Source organism: Saccopteryx leptura, chromosome 1 (assembly GCF_036850995.1).
Source record: "Saccopteryx leptura isolate mSacLep1 chromosome 1, mSacLep1_pri_phased_curated, whole genome shotgun sequence".
Lineage (NCBI taxonomy): Eukaryota > Metazoa > Chordata > Mammalia > Chiroptera > Emballonuridae > Saccopteryx > Saccopteryx leptura.
In genome coordinates, this window is record NC_089503.1 from 134,359,574 (window position 1) to 134,381,487 (window position 21,914).

Consider the following 21,914-nt stretch of genomic DNA (forward strand, 5'->3'; position numbering starts at 1 on the left):
CCACTGCGCCATGGCCTGGTCAGGCATTGGCATTATTTCTAACAATTTTTCTTGACCCTACTTAACTAGACTAGAAATCTTAAAGGCTACCAAAACTATTTCGACTTCTAAAATGTGGTCAAGGGTGGAGAGAATTAGATTATAGGTTATTCTCTGTGGTCCCTTTCATTTCAAAGATTTTTATGGTTCTATTCACTGACCAAATGCCCAAGAGGAAAAAGACAGTGCAGTTTACAGTTTGACGGGGATAGTGTAGCATAAATACACTGAATATGTCAGGAACTAGCTAGATCCTAAGGAATGGAGCTCTGTCAAAACCCATTTGCAAAAAACAAAAAAAACAAAAAACAAACAAAAAAAAACCCATTTGCTATTTCTTGGTACATCAGTATGGCCCATGGTCAAAAACCTCTATGTAGTTCTTGAGGAAGAAGGCAGACACAAACAAAAAGTAAACATGTTCTTGAGGTGCACAAAGTTAGAAGGAAAAACCTGAACAATCTATAATACAAAGGAAAAATATAAGTAGCAATCTACTTTTTGATATACCACGAGGCAGAATCATGCGTGGCCCTAGCAGTTCAGATAGTAGAGAAAAGCAGATAAAGCAAGAACACCAGAAATAATAAATGTGGGATTTAGATCACATTGTTTTCTTCAGCTCCATGATTTATAAGCTGTGTGACTTCAATTTTGCCTCATATAGTTGTTTTGAGGATAAAATGAGCTAAATTGTGTAAAGTACCAAATCCAATCTGTAACAAACAATAGATGCTCAAAATACTGTAGCCATCATCATTCCTATGGTTACTCTTCAGCCCATCACTATACACTCAGGTGCTGCTGTCCTAGCTAGCAGGTAGTCTAGTTGCCAATCAGTTATTGATATTGTTTGACAGAGTTGTTGTATCATTGGAAACATTATGGCGTTGACTAGAATGCCACTGATTAAAAGTGAATATGGCCCTGGCCAGTTGGCTCAGTGGTAGAACATTGGCCCGGTATGTGGATGTCCTGGTTTTGATTCCTGGTCAGGGCATATAGAAGCACTCATCTGCCCAGGCTGGTTGGCTCAGTGGTAGAGCGTCGGCCTGGCGTGCAGGAGTCCCGGGTTCGATTCCCGGCCAGGGCACACAGGAGAAGTGCCCATCTGCTTCTCCACCCCTCCCCCTCTCCTTCCTCTCTGTCTCTCTCTTCCTCTCCTGCAGCCGAGGCTCCATTGGAGCAAAGTTGGCCCGGGCGCTGAGGATAGCTCCATGGCCTCTGCCTCAGGTGCTAGAATGGCTCTGGTTTCAACAGAGCAACGCCCCAGATGGGCAGAGCATCGTCCCCTGGTGGGTGTGCCAGGTGGATCCCAGTCGGGTGCATGCGGGAGTCTGTCTGACTGCCTCCCCGTTTCCAACTTCAGAAAAATACAAAAAAAAAAAAAAAAAAAGAAGCACTCATCTGCTTTTCCACTCCTCCACCTCTTGCTTTTCTCTCTCTTCCTCTCTCTCTCTCATCTCTTCCCCTCCTGCAGCCATGGCTCAATTAGAGTGAGTTGGCCCCAGAGCACTGAGGTTGGCTCCGTGGCCTCTGCCTCAGGTGCTAAAATGGCTCCTTGGCATTGGAGCAAGGGCCCCAGGTGGGGAGAGCATCGTCTCCTAGTGGGAATGCCAGGTGGATCCCATTCAGGCACATGTGGGAGTCTCTCTTTGCCTCCCCTCCTCTCACAAAGAAAAAAAAAAGTTGATACATATTGCAATAATTTATACTAACTAATACAGTACCCACCATATACATTCCTTGAAACAAAGAAAAAAATCTGTGCCACACTGCAAAGGAATAAAATCAGAGATGATAAAATTATTTTCTGTATTTCACATATATGTGAATATTTCATGCATAAAAATTTAAAGGGGTTGAAGTTCTCATCTTGGATGTATTTTAAATAGGAAGGAGAATTAGATACAATGGGAATATTCTACCGTGTGAAGCCTGAAAACGGTTACATACTGAAACTATGTTTTAAGAAACATTTCTTTCAACAAGTCACACGGATGCCATCTACTTTACAATTCAAATGAGTATTTTGCACTAGGGAAAAAAAAAGGAAAGACCATGAAGTCACTTACTAAGAGCTTTCAAATATCATACAGGAGAACCTGCTCCTCTACTGATTCACTATCCCTACGTCGACTGATAATGAGAAAGAAATGGGTTAAAATTTAAGCATGGGAGATTAGTATGAGATATAAACAGAATGCTTCAACTGGTGAGTTATAAAGAATCCAGACCACTCCTATAAGGAAGTTTTGGGAGCTGCAATGCTGGTGTGCATAAATTCTACACCAAGTTTCTACTTTTCTAATTTTTTGTTCTTCCTCATGTGTATGTAGTAGAGAGAAATGGAAGGACTTGCAGTTGACTCCCTTAAGCCTCTGGCATAAGTTCTTAGGGCTGAGATGGGGTGGGGGCTGGCTTCTACATTCAAGTTCATTAACGGCAGCCTTTGCCCAGAAGGGGGCAATGTGATTAAACACAGTGGGACACTAGATGATTCAAAATGGGCTGGAGTTCTTCCATATTGACCATCCCTCTGATCTTCCCTCTTATTGTTCTAGCCACCCTTCTTCAGCTCTTCCCCACAACCTTTTCCTTATTTCTTTTTGCTTTTATTCTGAAGATCAGTTTACCTTAGGCTTCCCCAATTCACATCCTCACCCATCACCCAGGATGCACCTAGTAGGTACATTTGTGGATAACAAATGTACATACATTATATTTCCACTGTCATGCTAAGAAACTACATCTATAGGTTCTGAGATTCTCTCTATTCTCTACTCTTTTTTTTTTTTATTTTTCTGAAGTTGGAAACAGGGAGGCAGTCAGACTCCCATATGTGCCCGACCGGGATCCACCCGGCATGCCCACCAGGGGGCAATGCTCTGCCCATCTGGGGTGTCGCCCTGTTGCAACCAGAGCCATTCTAGCGCCTGAGGCAGAGGCCACAAAGCCATCCTCAGCGCCCGGGCCAACTTTGCTTCAATGGAGCCTTGGCTGCAGGAGGGGAAGAGAGAGACAGAGAGGAAGGAGAGGGGGAGGGGTGGAGAAGCAGATGGGCACTTCTCCTGTGTGCCCTGGCCGGGAATCAAACCCAGGACTCCTGAATGCCAGGCCGACGCTCTACCACTCAGCCAAACGGCCAGGGCCTATTCTCTACTTTTTTGAAGTACTTTTTAGTTTACGCCAACTTGACCCTACAGCAAGGCATTTTCAGAACTGACACATTCACAGGCACAGCCTCCCTTTAGTATCTTTGGGTTACACTTAATAGCACCTCACTGGGACTCACTGTCTCTGTGCCCCTGTGGTCCCCAGCCCTTCCTATAAGCCCTGATCCCTCAACAGGGTTGGTGCTTTTAGCTAGAGGATACCTTACTTCTACTATCCATTTTCTAATATAGCTTCAACCTCTGCTTTATTTCTCGAGAAATTGGATAATCTCTGGAAGGGCTCCTAAGAAAATCTATGCTGTTTTCAAATTAAGACTGTTCTTTCTCAGTGCCTCTATTCCTCATCAACCTAGTTAGGAGCTCCCAGGTCTCATCCTTATCACCTTTGTCCAGGCTTTAAAAATTCTATATTTAGTAATAATTATTACTCAGAATACTCACAAAGATCTCCCAGGCATCTCTCCCTAAGGAAAATCTCCTTGAAGCCCTCATTAACATTTTTCCTCTTTTGTTTCATCTCAGAATCTACTTTTCTCAATCTCGCTAGAGACAGTTGGATGGACCTATGACTAACCATTCCTATACCCATGATTATTCATGCCCTCATTCTTTCGGATTTAACAAAATTCACTATATGACTGGAATGACTGATAGAGGGACTAATAAGCGAGCTATTCCTTTACCTCTGCTGAAAGGCAAGTTTTTAATGAAGGGGCCAAAACCACGGTGTGTCCCAGATCAGTGGGGAAGTTACAGGTAGGACTATGGGTTGCTGCATATGTAACAGACTGTTTTATTAATTGTGTAGCCTATATAGTATACCACCACCAAGGAATTTTGAAGGGGCAATCTGACCTATAAACTTCATTCACCATTGACATGATAGAAAAGACAGGTTGAGAACCCTATTTTGAAATACCCAAACTAAGGGAAGTACCATTCTTCTGAAGACTACAATACCAAATCAATGTTTCTTTACCAACCACCATACTAAATTCCTGACATGTCCGCTATACATACAGTATTTATTGAGTGAAGATTTTCCCATCCAAAACAAGTACAAAACAGATTTGTAAAAAATAAGATAATAAATGAAATTAATGTATCTTTTAAAAAATAAATGGATCTTAACTATTGTAACTCTTCTGTGATTTCTCAGAAATGAGAATTGCCCCATACCTTTAAAGTCTTTCAAAGTAGAAGCATTTGGACTATTGCTATTTGAATTTCCCAGGAAGTTTAATTAGTAGCAAATTTATCCCAGTCCACATATGGATCCAGAAAACACAAATGACTCCCCAGTGATAGGGTAGTGCTACAGAACGTAGACCAGGGGTAGTCAACCTTTTTACACCTACTGCCTACTTTTGTATCTCTGTTAGTAGTAAAATTTTCTAACCACCCACCAGTTCCACAGTAATGGTGATTTATGAAGTAGGGAAGTAACTTTACTTTATAAAATTTATAAAGCAGAGTTACAGCAAGTTAAAGCATATAATAATAATTACTTACCAAGTACTTTATGTCAGATTTTCACTAAGTTTGGAAGAATAAATCTTTATAAAACAATTTACTATAGTTAAATCTACCTTTTTATTTATACTTTGGTTGCTCCGCTACCGCCCACGATGAAAGCTGGAACGCCCACTAGTGGGCGGTAGGGACCAGGTGACTACCACTGACGTACAACTAACTATAAAGGATCTTGGTAGTTTATTAGCTTAGTGTTTTTCAACAGTTTCCTTGGAACCCTAGAACTCGTCTGAGGTGCTAAAAGGATAGAGACTGAGGTTGGGGTGAGGGTAAAGGTGAAAACTCAGTGGCTGTTTTACTGTTATATGTATGTTTATGTATTTTTAGTTATATATTTCATACATGTGTATGTTTAAAAATTATCTCTATATCAAATATACATATACTTTTTTCTTTTTCTTTTTTTTTTTTTTTTTTACAGAGACAGAGAGTGAGTCAGAGAGAGGGATAGACAGGAACAGACAGACAGGAACGAAGAGAGATGAGAAGCATCAATCATTAGTTTTTCACTGTGCATTGCAACACCTTAGTTGTTCATTGATTGCTTTCTCATATGTGCCTTGACCACGGGCCTTCAGCAGACTGAGTAACCCCTTGCTGGAGCCAGCGACCTTGAGTTCAAGCTGGTGGGCTTTTGCTCAAACCAGATGAGCCCGCGCTCAAGCTGGTGACCTCGGGGTCTCGAACCTGGGTCCTCTACATCCCAGTCCGATGCTCTATCCACTGCGCCACCGCCTGGTCAGGCAATATACATATACTTTTAAATCTAGCATTTCATTTGTAAAATGTACTCCATTGAAAAAACATGTTTGAAATTCACTGATCTAGGTTATCTCCTTTATTTTACAGGTAGTTAGGTGAGTAACCTAGCTATAGAGGGACTAGGTAGCTTTTCCAAGGACACAATGCAGGTTGGAAGTAAGGTTGCCAAAGGACTTTTCAAGGAAATCTCATAATTTACCACTTTAAAGAGTATAACTATCTGTCATTATTTGCTTACCCAGTAATGTTTTAAACAATTCTCAAGGTATCTTAAATACTATGTATCACTAGGTCTATTATGTAACAGCTGTGATACACTTAGGTAATAGAATAAAAAAATTATCACATGGTAAAAACTCGGAACCAACCTTGAAAACAGCCACTTACCTAAGAGAGTCACAATGTATATTGGACAGGCAGAAAGCATGCAAATTTCATTTGTTTCCCCCTTTATAAAAGTTTCTAAGATAAAAAGTATTGGACAGAATATTTTTCAAAGCTGACTTAAAACACCATGAAACCTAATACAAAGCTTTTCAGAGCTGGTAGAGAACAAAGTTAAACTCACTAACATAATTGGAAAGATGATCTATTCAAAACTGGGAGGTGCTGACCTTTTGCTCTTTATTTCTCTACAACGAAACAGATGACCTTATTTGCTACCAGTAGAGAACACACTGGCCCAGGGGCTAACACTACAAGTCTTACATCTGCCCTAAACTTTATAGGTGATTATACCTCTAAAACGGACAACTTCAGTTGCCCAATCTCTAACCAAATATTTTAATGCATTTAGATAAAGCCACAAGATAAACAATTTTACAGTAATTTAAAAAAAGATCACAATTTTGTAGACAGTAGAGGAAGGCAACATGCTGAAATAAAAAGCGCAGACAGACTTAGGTTCTAATCCCAGTCTTCTGTGGTAGTAAAGTGGTCTTGTGCAATTTATTTCATCTCTTAATGATTTCATTTATCTTATCTTTAAATGTTGATTAACAACTCCTTCAACATTGTCGTAAAACTAAAAAAAACTACTGTATGTAAAATTCTTTTCAGAGTGCTCATTCATAAAAGATAATCAAATGAAAGCTAGAAGCCTTTTTTGTTCTCAGTTATAAAACTACTGGTTTTGGCCTAATCAATGCTTTTTACAGAGATCATGAAGCCAAAATAAGAACTGTCAGCCACTCTGAATTTTACAACCTTAGAAAGAGTTATTAGGATAAAAAAAACCAAGCAGTTTTTAAAATCTGAGCAGCAATGTTGTTCAGAAAATTATATTTGCTCCGTACTGTAAAGCTTATTGACCATATTTTGGACACTGAGAAAAATGGTATTCACCAGATATATAGGTACCTACACATATAAAGATGAGTTTGCTAATGCACATGGTAGTTATAGTTTTAATATATTTAAACTTTCATGTATAATACTTGCTTGGTGAAAAATTATACAATAGAAAAGTACAATGAGAAGAAAGTCTCCCCGACCTCCATCTCTGAGTTTTTTTCTGCATTGATAAACTTAAGTAAAATTTTTATATTTAATAATGTTTCAAGATTTGCTTTATAAAAACCCAAAGTCATATTTTAGATAGCAGCATTTCTTACCCTCCCCAGATCACATGATGAACAATCTTAAATGTTTGTTACAAGTAGATGGCAAATCATTACGATCTGACAGCAGCAAAGAACAAAATCCAGTTTTCTTGACCAAAATTCTGTTCATAGTTATATTTGGAAGGATAATGTTTTCTTTTTATTTAAATTACATATCAATTAGATTAATGAGAAGTATCCATGGGATATGTCTGTAAATGATAAAATGCTATAATAGTACAGTATTATTACAATATATAATTGCTGACTAAATCTGAATTTAAGACATGAAAAATTTAAATATTTTTAGAAATGTAACTCCCTCATTGTTTTCTCATTTATAATTTAAAGGTAGAGTATTGTTACTGACACAACTGAACCAGAAAGGCAAACAATGTCCCAAATCAGTAAGTTTGCTAATTTTATTAACTTTATGAGCGTAAGAAAATACATATATTAAATTTTTCACTATTTCACACATGCAGATTCTTTAAGGAATGCTAAAGAATAAATAACAATCATATTCTGCTAGATCCTGGGTATATAGTAGGTACTTAATACTGGTTAAATAAATATAAGTAATTTAATACATAACCTTATTCTATAATACTCTAAAGTTGTGACAAATATATCACAAGAAAACAGATTAATACCAAGATTTTTATTTCATTTTTTTTGAAATTAATAAAATTTCAACTCTAAGAAAGGCCTATCTTTTAAGAAGATGAATTAAGAGGAAGGGTATATAATATCATTAGAACTTTGCCATAAAATTCTTTTTAAAAATGTAAATATCTCATAAGAATTTAATCAGGGCTGTGAACCAGTTAGTGTGGACTGATTTTCCTGATATTGGTTAGAGAGAAGCAGATAGGAAAAAGTAAAAAAAAAAAAAAGTAGTAACCTGAGGCATTGAATTCTTGCAGAAGCCATTAGCAAATTTCCAAAGGCAGCATCTAGCCTGGAGGCATTCGAGGAGAAATTGGCAGTTTTGGAGAAAGTGGGTCAATGGAACAGAAAATATGTAGATTTACATAAGAAGAATTAAGATGGTAAGCCAAAAGATAGGCCCCAAAGTATTCTGAGGTCCAGAATGAAATTAAATCATTGAAAAAAGGGATAAATGGTAAATGAGCAGGTCTCATGAGAAATCAACTGTTAGGATGAAACTGACTTTGGCATTTAAAGAAGAATGAAGATTGAGGGATGGGCGGTTGACAAACTAGAACAGAAAAAGGTGGTAAGAAGAAGTCATTGTCCCTTGAGCTCTCTGGGGCCTGTGTGTGCAGAGGCACAGGGAGAGAAAGAGCTACTTTTATATTTTTAATTGACTAAATATATGTGTATATATATGGGTTCATACACATACATGTATTTTCCCTGTATTCCTAATCTATGCTCTCTATAGATGATACAATATATAAATATAATTAATGTATATATAGTATCTGAATGATAAAAGAGATAATAAAATGGTAAAAATGTGATTACAGCAATTACAACTGCAAGCTAAATGATTTAGTGTCAGCAATGATATGCTCAATCTATTATATTATTATTAAGTCACATGTACAATTAATAACGGGACAGGTTTCTATATCATACAGTTAAGTCTAAGACTCATTGGCATAGAAACATTTATTTCTTACATAAAAAACATTCAGACCCCCACACTACACAAAATATTTAAAATTAAATGTAACAATAGACACATTCACAAATCAATAAATTTTGGCCCTACTTATTTATGAAAATAGCTTACACAATATGGAATAATAAAACAGAATAGTTGTAGATAAAAATGGACTATGACAATCTCAGAAGAGTAGAGGATGTCAATGTTACTAGTGTCCTTAAGTGAACTCATTATTGCCGTTAAACCCTGAATTAAGAAATGTCTCCTGGCAGTTTCGGTAAAAAAGGAGACAGATGAGTTAAATATGATTTATTCAAGTATTAGATCCTTTTTTCACATAGGTAAGATAGAAATCACAAATGAATAAAATTCACTTATTTTATAAATTTTAATTACCCATTTACCTTAGAGAGTTATATTACATGGTAATTAATATAAGAATTCTAAGTATTTCTCTGTATTTATTGTTTGGCATAAAAGAAGCACACAAATTTATTTGTAGATGCAAACTTTTCTTTAAATAAACTCAAGGAAGAAGTTATTGTGTGTACTCTTTTATAAGGAATCATAAGAGGCAAAATCTACATCTATAATTAATTAAAACTCACAGAAATACTATTGAAGGAACAATTCTTGATTCCAGTCCACTATAAAACACTAGCACAATAACCACATAAGCATGTGCTGAATTCCTTATGCAAATACGTGCGTTTGCCTGCTCATGAAATAAATACATAACACGTCTTGCCTGTCTGCTTCTACTTCCATCTTATCCCCAACCACCTGCCCTCAACCACTGCTTTTATTCCCCCCGCCCCCCTCTATTGCTTTTATTCCCCTCCCCTGAACCAAGATTACTTTCATTTCAAAGAGGTAATCATAGTTATTTACAATCACTAAGATAAAATAAGATTAAACTTTGAAATAGCTATAAAAGTATTCTGTTGGGAAAAAAAAGTATTCTGTTGATATTTTAGACACAAAAGTTACTTTATTGGAAAAAGATTCCTTATGGGCCATATGAGTACAAGGATATCAAAAGGGAAAAGAGTAAAATAAAATATTAGAATAAATTGAAATTAACACTAAAATTACTAAAAAAATAAAATAAAAGACCATAGTTGCCAGAAAACTTCATTAACAAAATAAAACATAGAAGATACTTGAATATTAAGCAATTTGATATAGTATATTTAGCCATATAGTTAAATTCAAGTTGGCCATATGATTAAAACATACAGCATTATTCATTTCTCTAACACAATTGTGCTAAAGACAATGGCAAAGACTGTCAACTACCAACCTGCTTGCAAAAAGGATGAGAAAATAAGCAACCAAATCAGACAGTAAAAATAAAATTTCGTTTTCTAAACTTCTAACACATCTGCAATTTTCTTTCCTCCTCTAAAAATTATCACCAGATGACATGCTGTAGTCTACATGGAGTTAAAAAATGTGAGCACCTCTGTTTTAAGGGCTGACAAATTTTTGGACACAAAAAAGGAAATAAAATTGTCACCAACACCATGCACTTTCTCACAAAACCTTAGCATCAAACCTAACTCTCAAATGTCGTCAGCAATTACTCAATACTCAAGTATTACGTCAATCTTAAAATGAAAGACGGGAGAAGCATGAGAAAAAAGCACGTTACCAAGCTGCCTCTGTAGTCCTCAGGGAACTTGTAGACCGCGACCTTGGCTTCATAATAATACTCATTTTGAAGAAAAGAAGAAGAAAAAGGGAGAAAAGTCTTCTGATTATTAGTACATCTCAGCTATCTTTCCACAAAGACGGTCTTAAATATATCCCATTTCCAAGAGAGGCTGCTTGAAGAAATCCAAAGTTCCTGGGGCCGGCTCCTGTCCGCAGTCCAGAACATTGGGCAGCTTCTAAGGCACCGGAGTCCTTTCCTCTTTCATACTGAATTTACTCCAGCGGGAGGCTGTTCGGAAGTGACAGTTTTTTTTTTCTCTTCTGTTTGCATTGCCAAGGGAGGAACTGAATTTTGAATCTATTCTTCATCTGGTCACATGGGAAACCAACACAGTGAAAGAGCCTCTTGATCTTGTCTTTTTTGCAAATCCATAATAACAGGTTTCAAGTTTTCCAACGCTCTAAAAGTACTCAGGTAGAGTGAAAGGAAAAGAAAATAACCGCGAAGAACTGTGACACCGGAGAGCTGTCAGGGAAGTTCCATTTCAGGGCGACCACAGGAAAACACTCTCCTCTGGGCAGCCAAGAAGTCAGCGAGGCGACAAAGCTCTGCACTTCGCTGGGCCCACCGCTTTACCTGTGAATGGAATTGTAGCTCCGTCCCCTACTCAGAATCTGACTCCAAGCCTCTGTGAATGAGAACTATCATTCAATCTCGCCAGGAAGAAACTATTCTTCAAGGGCTGTATGACGTCTGTAGGAAGGCAGTTCAAAACACCGCAGGGAAGTGAGAGAGGAAAAAAAAAATAAAAAAAGTAAAACCAACCAGAGCGTCCAGCCCCGCCTTCTCCTGAATTGCTGAAACTTACAAAGCTAAGGGGCAGCCAGCCCGAAGACCAGCCAAGCAGACCTCTCAAAACTTATAAAACCATTTCCTCCTCTGAGAAGTGAGGTGTCTGTTATTCAGGGTAAGATTCCCTGAGCACCTTTATAAGGAACACACCCTTTGCTGTTGAGTTGTTTGTTAACCATACTCTTAAAAAAAAAAAAAGTCCATTCTCTCAAAGTCCTACACTGAAAACTAAAATTTCTTGTCAGAGCAAAGTTGAGAAAACTCGAGGATTTAGCAGCTGTTCATTTGGAGCTTATTTAATGAAATGCCGTGCTTTGGGGCTGGTTGTTGAGAGGCAGGCATTATTGCACCCGGTTGTGCCAGAATGTTTAAACTGAGAAACCTAATGTATTATTGCCGGACAAGTGGCTACATGTACTGAGGCTGTTCCCTTGCACAATATTATCTAAATCTTATTTCTTTTTGAAAATCATATGCAAATTTTATTGATTTCTATACCCCACAAACCCTGGGTTTGCTAACTCTTAACAGCTCTTCAGTGAGGAATGAAACTCGTATAATATCATTTGATCTCATATTGTGACCAATCCCTGCCCCACCTCCTATGTCTGAAATAAAAACCGTTCTATTATAGTAGATATAATCTAAGCTGATTGGAATTGCTTCTAAGAGAAGGAACATTTGGATAAAGACTATCTATATGAAGGTGTTCCAACTTCAGTTACTTTTGATGTGAAAAAAATTTAAACATTGATTCCTTAAATGAAATTAGTACGTTAGTTTTCTAGTCTGACGTGAAGTTTGTATTTATTTGGCATTTGCAGGCAGGATGTTGGAGTGCAATTGTGACCCACCCAAAGGACTTGGAAAATTAATGTAGTAAGGCATTCTGCCAGAGGCTCTGGCTGCTTATTACAACAAACCCTTCAGCTTCTCCCCTGGTCATGCTTCAAGGTGCATTTGTGATTTAGTCTCCTCTCAGTGACTCCAGATTTCTGAAGCCAATCAGCTGGTTTCCTTATTGTCATCTCCTTCAGCTTTTCAGTTTTCCTATGATTGCTCAGGAACATTCATGTGAGTCTACTCCTTTTTGAGGGGGAGGAGTCTCATGAAAGGAATTTATCTTATTTTTTCTACTTGGATTTTTTTAATGTGGGAAAAGTAAAAAAAAAAAAAACAACAAAAAAAAACCCAGAGTAAAAGAAAGCAAATTTTTATTTGAAGCACTGTTCTCTTTCATGTAAGGTCTATCAAATATCTTCTGGTTGGTATTTCAGGAAAAAAATGACAATGGTCACTGAATGTAATATCTTGATATTATGTGTTAATCTCTTCTGAAATAATCAGCCCTGTGTTCTACTATACCCAGCAGGCTCTCTGTCTGGGGAGATTACTTAGCACACTGCCACTCCCTTCCCTGTCACATACACAGAAGAAGTTAGCGCTGTCCTGAATGCTGTTCCTTACTTGCTCAGTGTTCCATGAATTCCAAGAATCTACCTCTGAAAATGCTCGCCTGCTTATTGACTATCTTCTAAACACAGCATAACAGTCCCAAAATGACTAAAATACCACTTCTGTCCCCAAAGAAAACAAGTTTGAGTGGGGAAACTGACAATGTATGCAACTGAACAGAATACTGAAAGCTTCTGAGATCAGTACACCAAGGTTGTCATCACAGAGAAAGAAAGATGAACAGTATTATCTGGCCATTGAGATTGAAATTTTAAAATTTTTGTTTCTACCTCTAATATTTAAGGTGGTGACAGAATAAAAATAAACAAATAGCACTTACTCAATATTATAGTGTTTTCTCCATTTTAAGGCAATTATTTCACATGAACATTTCCGAAATAATGTTTTGTAATCTGTCACAAATTTTTTTCCTCTGAAAAGCTTCTCAGAATGGAGTAGATATGGAGGTAGGACTTTAGGAACCATGTGGCCTTTTTCTATAGGAACTTGAGGAACATGCATTTAAGCTAGAAGATGCTATTATTAATTTATAGCATTTCCTTGATATATTAAATTGTGTGATGTTGTATAGACTTCTATTTCATTACAGTCACCACCACATTTCAATGAACTGCACCGCAGATTTGTAAGTTCATTGGGGTCATTCATCTGTATATATGTTATTGACTCAAACCACTATGTAGCATGATATTTCCTGGACTTGAGTCATTTGGTCAGATCATCCACAAGATTTGTCATATTGGCATACCATCTGACCATCAGTTACTTGATATTTTTTCTTCATCATCGCAAACTTAAATAACATAAATTTAAAAGATAACTCTACTATTTTGAAATGGTCTGCCCACTTTCAAACCTTCTGTCTTATTTTCAGATTATAATAGATATTCTACACTTTCTAATTAGTCATGAGCATATTTTTGAGAACCATGTCACAAATTTATAAAATATTCAGACCTGTCAAATGTGCGTAAATTCAGTACTACAAATATTTCAAGTAACTTTTTAGGAAACATGACCATGGAGCTGCAGGTTGTTTTGTTTTGTTTTTATAGTTTCCTGGAATTCTACATTGTGCTCTAACATTAATAAGAACAAGCCACTTTGAACTCTTGTAGCACTTCCTTGTTATTGAGAAATAATGTGATATTCTCCTTATCTGGAGGAGAATGTCAAGTATTTTCTCTCATCTTATTACACTAGCGAAGCATACAATTGGCCTCAAGGATTTTCCTATAGGCATGAACCTTCTTGAAACTAAATTCCTTAATTACTGAGGAAAAACCCAGGGTAATATTTTTAAGGCTTCTGACCTTCAGGTTTCCTATTTCTTTTATAAAATGTCAGGTTATAATAATAATCATCACAATTTTGATGTAATCCCTGTTTAACTTTGCTTTTGTTGCCTGTCTTTTGGTGTTATGTCCAAAGAATCCTTGCCAAGACCAATGTCAAGGAGCTTTTCCCTTTTTTCTTCTAAGAGTTTTATGGTTTCAGGGCTTATTTCCATTTTTAATGTCTTGAATCTAGTTCAAGTTAATTTTTATGAGTGGTATAAAATAGGGGTCCAGTTCATTCTTTTGTGAATAAGGTTTTCGCAACAGTGGCTATCAAGTTTTCTCAACAGTATTTATTGAAAGACTATTCTCTTCCCATTGTATGTTCTTGGTGTACTTGATGATCAGTTGACTGGGTATGCGTGGGTGTAAAGCCAGCAGGCAGGGCCGGGGCCACTATCACAGCAGCCCGGCCCATGCAGGTTCGCATTGGATTCGGACAGTCGGTAAAGAAACAGCGGAGCCAAAAGCTGATGGGCCATAGCCTTTAATCCTACCTTGCACCCGGCGGGCAAGTAAAAACATACACTGGGCTCCAAAACCCAGTCACACTCAGTGCTCACAAAGCCACTGACTTATCCGAGTTTCCTAGAATCAAAGGTTTCTAGCTCACCAGACTTATTCTCCTCAGTTCCCCATCTCCTTCCTTCTCCCAGATACAAACTCTACACAAACTGGCATCTCACTCAGCACTCCGCCATCTTGGCTGCTTTTCCTGGCCTACTCCACGTGGCCTCCTTTAGCTGCTGGCTCTACTCTCTCCGCTCTCTCATGCTAACCTCAGGAACCAAGGGCCGAGTCCCGTTCTGCCTCCCTTTTATAGTGTAGAAATCCAAACCCTTAATCCAATATACATAATAGGGAAGTCTCTAATACAAAGTCACTTCTCTGAGGCATGATAGGATTGTACCGCCCTACAGCAAAAAGGGTGGGAAAGGCTTAATCCCAAAACCAAGCCCCAGGTTACAACGATCTCCAACACACATTAATATCACCTGGGCGACTGCCTCCTCGTGTTATCTTTAACAAAGTGAGCATAATACATTTTATCCGCCCAACAGTGGGCTTATTTCTGGGCTCTCTATTCTGTTACATTGATCTATAGGTCTGTCTGCTTTATGTCAGTACCATACTGTTTTTATTACTATAGCTTTGGTTTTTTGTTTGTTTTTGTGACAGAGAAAGTCAGAGAGAGAGACAGATAGGGACAGACAGATAGGAAAGGAGAGAGATCAGAAGCATCGATTCTTCCTTGCGGCACCTTAGTTGTTCACTGATTGCTTTCTCATATGTGCCTTGATCAGGGGGCTACAGCAGACCGAGTGACCTCTTGCTTGACCCAGTGACCTTGGGCTTAAGCTGGTGAGCCTTGCTCAAACCAGATGAGCCTGCACTCAAGCTGCAACCTCGGGGGTCTTAAACATGGGTCCTCCGTGTCTGTAGGGCGAATGAATTGTAAAATCTGTATTTTCTATTTTTTTCTCACTCTTATTGTTTTGTTTTGTTTTTTGATTTTTTTACAGAGACAGAGAGTGAGTTAGAGAGAGGGATAGATAGGGACAGACAGACAGGAACGGAGAGAGATGAGAAGCATCAATTATCAGTTTTTTGTTGTGACACCGTAGTTGTTCATTGATTGCTTTCTCATCCTTAGTTGTTCATTGATTGCTTTCTCTTATGTGCCTTGACCATGGGGCTACAGCAGGCCAAGTAACCCCTTGCTCAAGCCAGTGATCTTGGATCCAAGCTGGTAAGCTTTGCTCAAACCAGATGAGCCAGCCCTGGCCGGTTGGCTCAGTGGTAGAGCGTCGGCCTGGCGTGCAGGAGTCCTGGGTTCGATTCCTGGCCAGGGCACACAAGAGAAATGCCCATCTGCTTCTCCACCCCTCCCCCTCTCCTTCCTCTCTGTCTCTCTCTTCCCGTCCCGCAGCCAAGGCTCCATTGGAGCAAAGTTGGCCCGGGCACTGAGGATGGCTCCATGGCCTCTGCCTCAGGTGCTAGAATGGCCCTGGTTGCAACAGAGCGATGCCCCAGATGGGCAGAGCATCGCCCCCTGGTGGGCGTGCCGGGTGGATCCCGGTCGGGCGCATGTGGGAGTCTGTCTGACTGCCTCCCCGTTTCCAACTTCTGAAAAATACAAAAAAAACCCCAAAAACCCAGATGAGCCCGTGCTCAAGCTGGTGATCCCAGAGTCTCAAACTTGGGTCCTCCGCATCCCAGTCTGACGCTCTATCCACTGCTCCACTGCCTGGTCAGGCTCTCACTCTTATTGTTAAAGATGGCTGCTGCCCATGTGGGACGGCTGACTACCTTCTTGCTTGGGTAAGGCTTGCTTATACTAATGTATGCTGGAGGAGGGGCTTTCTTGCTAAAAGGTTTTTAAAAGAGGAGCTATGAGGCCATTTTAGAGAATAGACCAGTTCTTTTGGAGAGAGGAGGAACCTATGCTGTTGCAGGGCAGAGAGGCCATGTGGAGGAGAAGAGCCAGCCAAAATGGCGGAATGGTGAAGGAAAAGGAGATGGAGAACAGAGGTGAATAAAACTGGTGGGGCCTTTGATTCTAGGAAAAAGCTGGAAAAGGTCAGGGGCTTTGGAAGCCCTGAATGGAAAGGGAAGTGTTTTCCTGCTGTATTTTCTTGCTCGCTGCTTGCAAGCAGGAATAAAGAGGATGGCTCACCAGTTCTTGGCTCCACTGTTTCTTTACAGTCTGTCTGAATTTAATGGGAACCTACACAGGCCAGGTGGCTGTGATGGTGGCCACGGCTACAGCCTTACAGCATCCCAGTCTGACGCTCTATCCACTGCACCACCACCTGGTCAGGTTTATTACTTTAGCTTTGTAATATAGTTGGAAATACAGAAATGTGATATCTCCAGCTTTGTCCTTCTTTCTCAAGATTGCTTTGGCTATAAATGGCCTTTTTTATTTCTGTGAAAAATGTCATTATAATTGTAATAGGTATTGTATTGAATATTTGCATGAAACTAAAAACTTATGCACAGCAAAGAAAACCATCAACAAAATTATTTTGGGTTCTGCACCTAATCCAATTGGGAAGATGAGGGACAGGGCACATCCCCAAACCAATAAGAAATTCTTAAACACCAGCAGGGTGTTTGAAAACTCAACCCAATTTTGACACTATCTACCAAGATATTGTGTCAGAGTCTTTAGGTTAAACTCTCAGTTCCAAAACATTGTCCCTCCTGCAGCCCCCTTTAGAATACTAGTTACAAGTCCATTTTGTTACCTGTCCTTCTAACAGACTGACTATAAATCAGAGGTTCCCATGACTCCCTCCTTGGGTTCTATAAATTTCTGGCTGGCTCACAGAATTTAGGAAAACCATTTGCTCACTATATTACTGTACATTCGTTATAAAAGGATATAATTCAGTAACAACCAGATGGAGAAGATGCACAGGGCAGGGTGTGGGGAAAAGGCAAGCTGTTTCCAGCTCCCTCCCAGCATGCCATTTCCCCCCAATTCCACATGAAGTTCTCGTGTTCCAACCATGAAGCTCTCTGAAACCCATTCTTTTGTTTTTTGTTGTTGTTGTTTTTTTAACGGAAACAGAGAGAGAGAGGGGGGGATAGATAGGGACAGACAGACAGGAACAGAGAGAAATGAGAAGCATCAATCATCAGTTTTTCATTGCACATTGCAACATTTTAGTTGTTCATTGATTGCTTTCTCATATGTGCCTTGACCGGGGACCTTCAGCAGATCGAGCAACCCCTTGCTCGAGCCAGCAACCTTGGGTCCAAGCTGGTGAGCTTTGCTCAAACCAGATGAGCCCATGCTCAAGCTGGTGACCTCGAGGTCTCGAACCTGGGTCCTCAGCATCCCAGTCTGAACGCTCTATCCACCTCACCACCGCCTGGTCAGGCCCTTTTGGGTTTTTAATGGAGGCTTCAGTATAGGTGTTGGGCAAATGAGTTTGTAAAATTTGTATTTTTTGAGTTGCTCACTTTTATTAATAAAAATGGCGCTGGGCAGCCATGTGTGTGCTTGCCCTCAGAGCAGGGCAGTTGATTGCAAATTGCAGATTATATTCCTGCTTGGGAGGGGCCATTGTTTTGCTAATATTTTCTGAAGGAGGGGTCTTTGTGGGCCCAGGCAGTTTTGCAGGGAGAGCAGAGAGAATGCAGAGTGCTGAAGAAGAAGCCAATTTGTACACAGAGAGAGAAAGGACCCAGGCAGTTTTGCAGGGAGAGCAGAGAGAATGCGGAGTGCTGAAGAAGAAGCCAATTTGTGCAGAGAGAGATAAGGTGTGCAGATGGGGAACCAGAGCTGAGGGGCTTTTGAGGTGAACTCCTTTGAGACTGGTGAAGCCTTTGATTCTAGGAGGAACCAGAGAAGATTCTCCTAGCTGTGGAACTGGAGAATGCATCAGGGCTTTGGGAGCCCTGAATGAAAGGGATGTGTTTTCCCTGCCTGTTTGCTTGTCGGCCGGTGTGATTCTTTTTGTTTGTTTGTTGTTTTTTTTTACAGAGACAGAGAGAGGGATAGACAGGGACAGACAGACAGGAACAGAGAGATGAAAAGCATCAATCATTAGTTTTTTGTTGCGACACCTTGGTTGTTCATTGATTGCTTTCTCCTATGTGCCTTAACTGCGGGCCTTCAGCAGACCGAGTAACCTCTTGCTCGAGCCAGTGACCTTGGGTCCAAGCTGGTGAGCTTTGGCTCAAACCAGATGAGCTCGCGCTCAAGCTGGCGACCTTGGGGTCTCGAACCTGAGTCTTCAGCATCCCAGTCTGACACTCTATCCACTGCACCACCACCTGGTCAGGCCTGTGTGAGACTTTAATAAGTAGAATGGCCCACCATTTTTTGGCTCCTGTAAAGCCAGCAGGCAGGGCCGGGGCCACTAACACGGCAGCCCGGCCCTTGCAGGTTCGCATTGGATTCGGACAGTCGGTAAAGAAACCATGGAGCCAAAAACTGGTGGGCCATAGCCTTTAATCCTACCTTGCACCCGGCGGGCAAGTAAAAATACACACTGGGCTCCAAAACCCAGTCACATTCAGTGCTCACAAAGCCACTGACTTATCCGAGTTTCCTAGAATCAAAGGTTTCTAGCTCACCAGCCTTCTTCTCCTCAGTTCCCCATCTGCATCCTTATCCCAGATACAAACTCTACACAAACTGGCATCTCACTCAGCACTCCGCCATCTTGGCTGCTTCTCCTGGCCTCCTCCACGTGGCCTCCTCCTGCTGCTGGCTCTACTCTCTCTGCTCTCTCATGCTAATCTCAGGAACCAAAAACCAAGTCCCGTTTTGCCCCCATTTTATAGTGTAGCTTCACAACCTTTAATCCAATATACAAAATAGGGAAGTCTCCAACCCAAAGTCACCTTCTGAGGCATGATTGGATTGCACCACCCCACATCAAAAAGGGTAGGAAAGGCTTAATCCCAAAACCAAGCCCCAGGCTACAAGGATTCCGCCTGCCTTTAGCCCACCCCAACACACATTAATATCACCTGGGCGACGGCTTCCTCGTGTTATCTTTAACAAAGTGAGCATAATACATTTTATCTGCCCAACAGCTCCACTATTTCTTTACTGTCTGTCCGAATTCAATGAGAATCTGCGTGGCTGCGAAGGTGGCAGCCACTGACCATACAATTGGCTACTGAAAATTTTTTCAACTTCTTGCCCCTCTTCCCTGCCCAGAGGCCCTGTGGGGTGTGGGGCTAAAAGTTCCAACTCTCTAATCACATGGTTAGTTCCTCAGGCAACCAACCCCCTATCTTTAGGTTACATAAGCTTTCTGAAAGTAATCAAATTAACATAACAAAAGACACTTTTATGGCTCTTATCACAGGAAATTCCAGGGGTTATAAGATCTATGAGCCAGGAACCAGTGAACAAAGACCAAATAATTATGAGGAATATATTTTGGTCATCTCATGACTGAATGAATACATTTATGTGCTACATAATAACCTTTAGATAAATGATGGACCACATATGTGACGGCGACCTCATAAGAGTATAATGGAACTGAAAAATTCCTATCACTTAGTGAGGTCACAGGGCAATTCATTATTCATGTATTTGCACTGATGCTGGTGTAAACAAACCTGCCACTTGTATAAAAGGATAGCATATACAATTATGTAGCAGATATACATACCTGATAACTGATAGGGTTGCAGGTGGGGGCCATGACTCCCTCCTCCCTTAAATGGACAAAGGAACATTGACAAACTAGATGCTCCAGATCACTTTCCCCGAGGCATCTGGGTGACTAATCCGGGTATGGAAGGTCCCTAGTTTATTTAGGGTTAATCTTACATAGATCACTGAAAGCTACATTTTTTCCTTAATGACTAGCAGCCCCCACCCTCAAATCCCCTATTCAACCCTACCAGTTAGAGAACCAGGGGCTGCTCTCCCTTACGAGACAGCCAGGCAGATTTCCTTCCATTAAAGCCTGTTACACTGGTTTTTCAGACTCTGATTGATTCTATCATTTGGTGCCGAAACTCGGGACAGGGTTCTGGTTGCCTGGACGATTCCCCAGCTCTCACCCAAGCTTACTACCAGGGAAGCGGCGGACAACGGCAGCTCTTTCCGGGCTTACTCCCTGACTCTGCTTGGTCCTGGGAGGGGGGTAGATTGGCTGGCTCCGTGACCCTGTTCTGAACACCTGCTGGACCAGGATTAGAGATCCTTTTCCACCTTCCCTTCTTCTGGTAGGCGCTCTTCCAAATTTTTCACCCCAAAAATCTGGAGAGGTAGACCTCAGGGTTTCTTGTCTACTTGGACTACAATTTTGGAAGCCCAGGCGCCTGGCCAAGAAACCTCCTACTCCTACTCACTGGGACTGAATTTTTGTGGGTGATGACCCTGACAATTCTTCCCCTGCCTTTCTACAGTTGAAAGAGGAAGAAGGGGGGATGCACCTCCTTCCTCCCCAACTCCCGCGTACCTCCGTTACCTATCATGGGGACCTACTGTGTGGCCCCAATATAAACTGCTTTCATTCACAATACACTAAAAAAATCTCAATAATTTTTGCCACTGGACAGGGAAGGCCTCAGAAATTCCCTATGTGCAGGCTTTCTTCTTTCTCTGATCTCGACTCTCCCTCTGTTACTCTTGCTCGATCTACCAAATACTTTTAACAAGAATTCCTCCCTTGTCCTCCTCCAACTCTCCTCTAAGCTCTGATCTTTTAGACCCCTCTGACCACGTGGCACCACCACCAGGACCTTAACCTCCTCCCCCATATAATAGTGACATAGAGCTTGAAACCACTTCCCTAACTTCCCCTTCCCCTCCACTTTCTCCTCCTAACCTCTGCCCTTGACCTTGTGATCAGTTTCGTCCACAACCCTCCCCTCAAACTCCTCAAGAGATCCCCTGAGCATGGATTTTAAAGTCTATAATAACCAAGAGGAACAGGAGAAGGCAGACAGAGCCCAAAGAGATCAGGCAAAATACCAGCTCTTGGTGGCCCCCCTTAAAGGCTCCAACGCCCTTCAGGGGCCTCACAGACTCCATCCGGGCCCTGCTTCAAGTGTGGAAAAGAGGGTCATTGGGCAAAAAGCCTGTCTGGCTCCTTGACCCCACCAGGGCCTTGCCTTCGCTGTGGGAAAAAGGGACACTGGAAGGTAAACTGCCCCCTCGCTCCTCCAAGGGAGGGTTCAGTCTCTTCCACCCCTACTGACCACCTCCACCCTAACCTTGCCCAGTCTACTGGGACTTGCCACTGAAGAATGAATGTGCCTAGGGCCACTAAACCTATCTCATGTCACCATGGATGAGCCTAGGGTAACCATTCAAGTGGCAGGTAAGCCGATCTCATTTATTACAGACACAGGGGCCAC

At 40.7% G+C, this 21,914-nt stretch overlaps 1 protein-coding gene across 14 annotated transcripts in view; it reads right to left on the reverse strand.

Annotated features, from left to right (window-relative positions):
* PDE4D (phosphodiesterase 4D) overlaps nucleotides 1-21,914 on the reverse strand; it is a 1,514,231-nt gene that overhangs the window by 289,713 nt on the left and 1,202,604 nt on the right. The window contains exon 2 of one of the 14 annotated variants that reach the window (XM_066375419.1): nucleotides 10,402-11,157. The exons of 12 other annotated variants lie outside the window; for them this stretch is intronic. In XM_066375419.1, coding sequence (XP_066231516.1) covers nucleotides 10,402-10,466 — 65 coding nt within the window. In that variant the 5' untranslated portion in view covers nucleotides 10,467-11,157. Of the gene's footprint in view, nucleotides 1-10,401; nucleotides 11,183-21,914 lie in introns of those variants that run through there. One more of the 14 variants, XM_066375429.1, reaches the window with a different exon arrangement.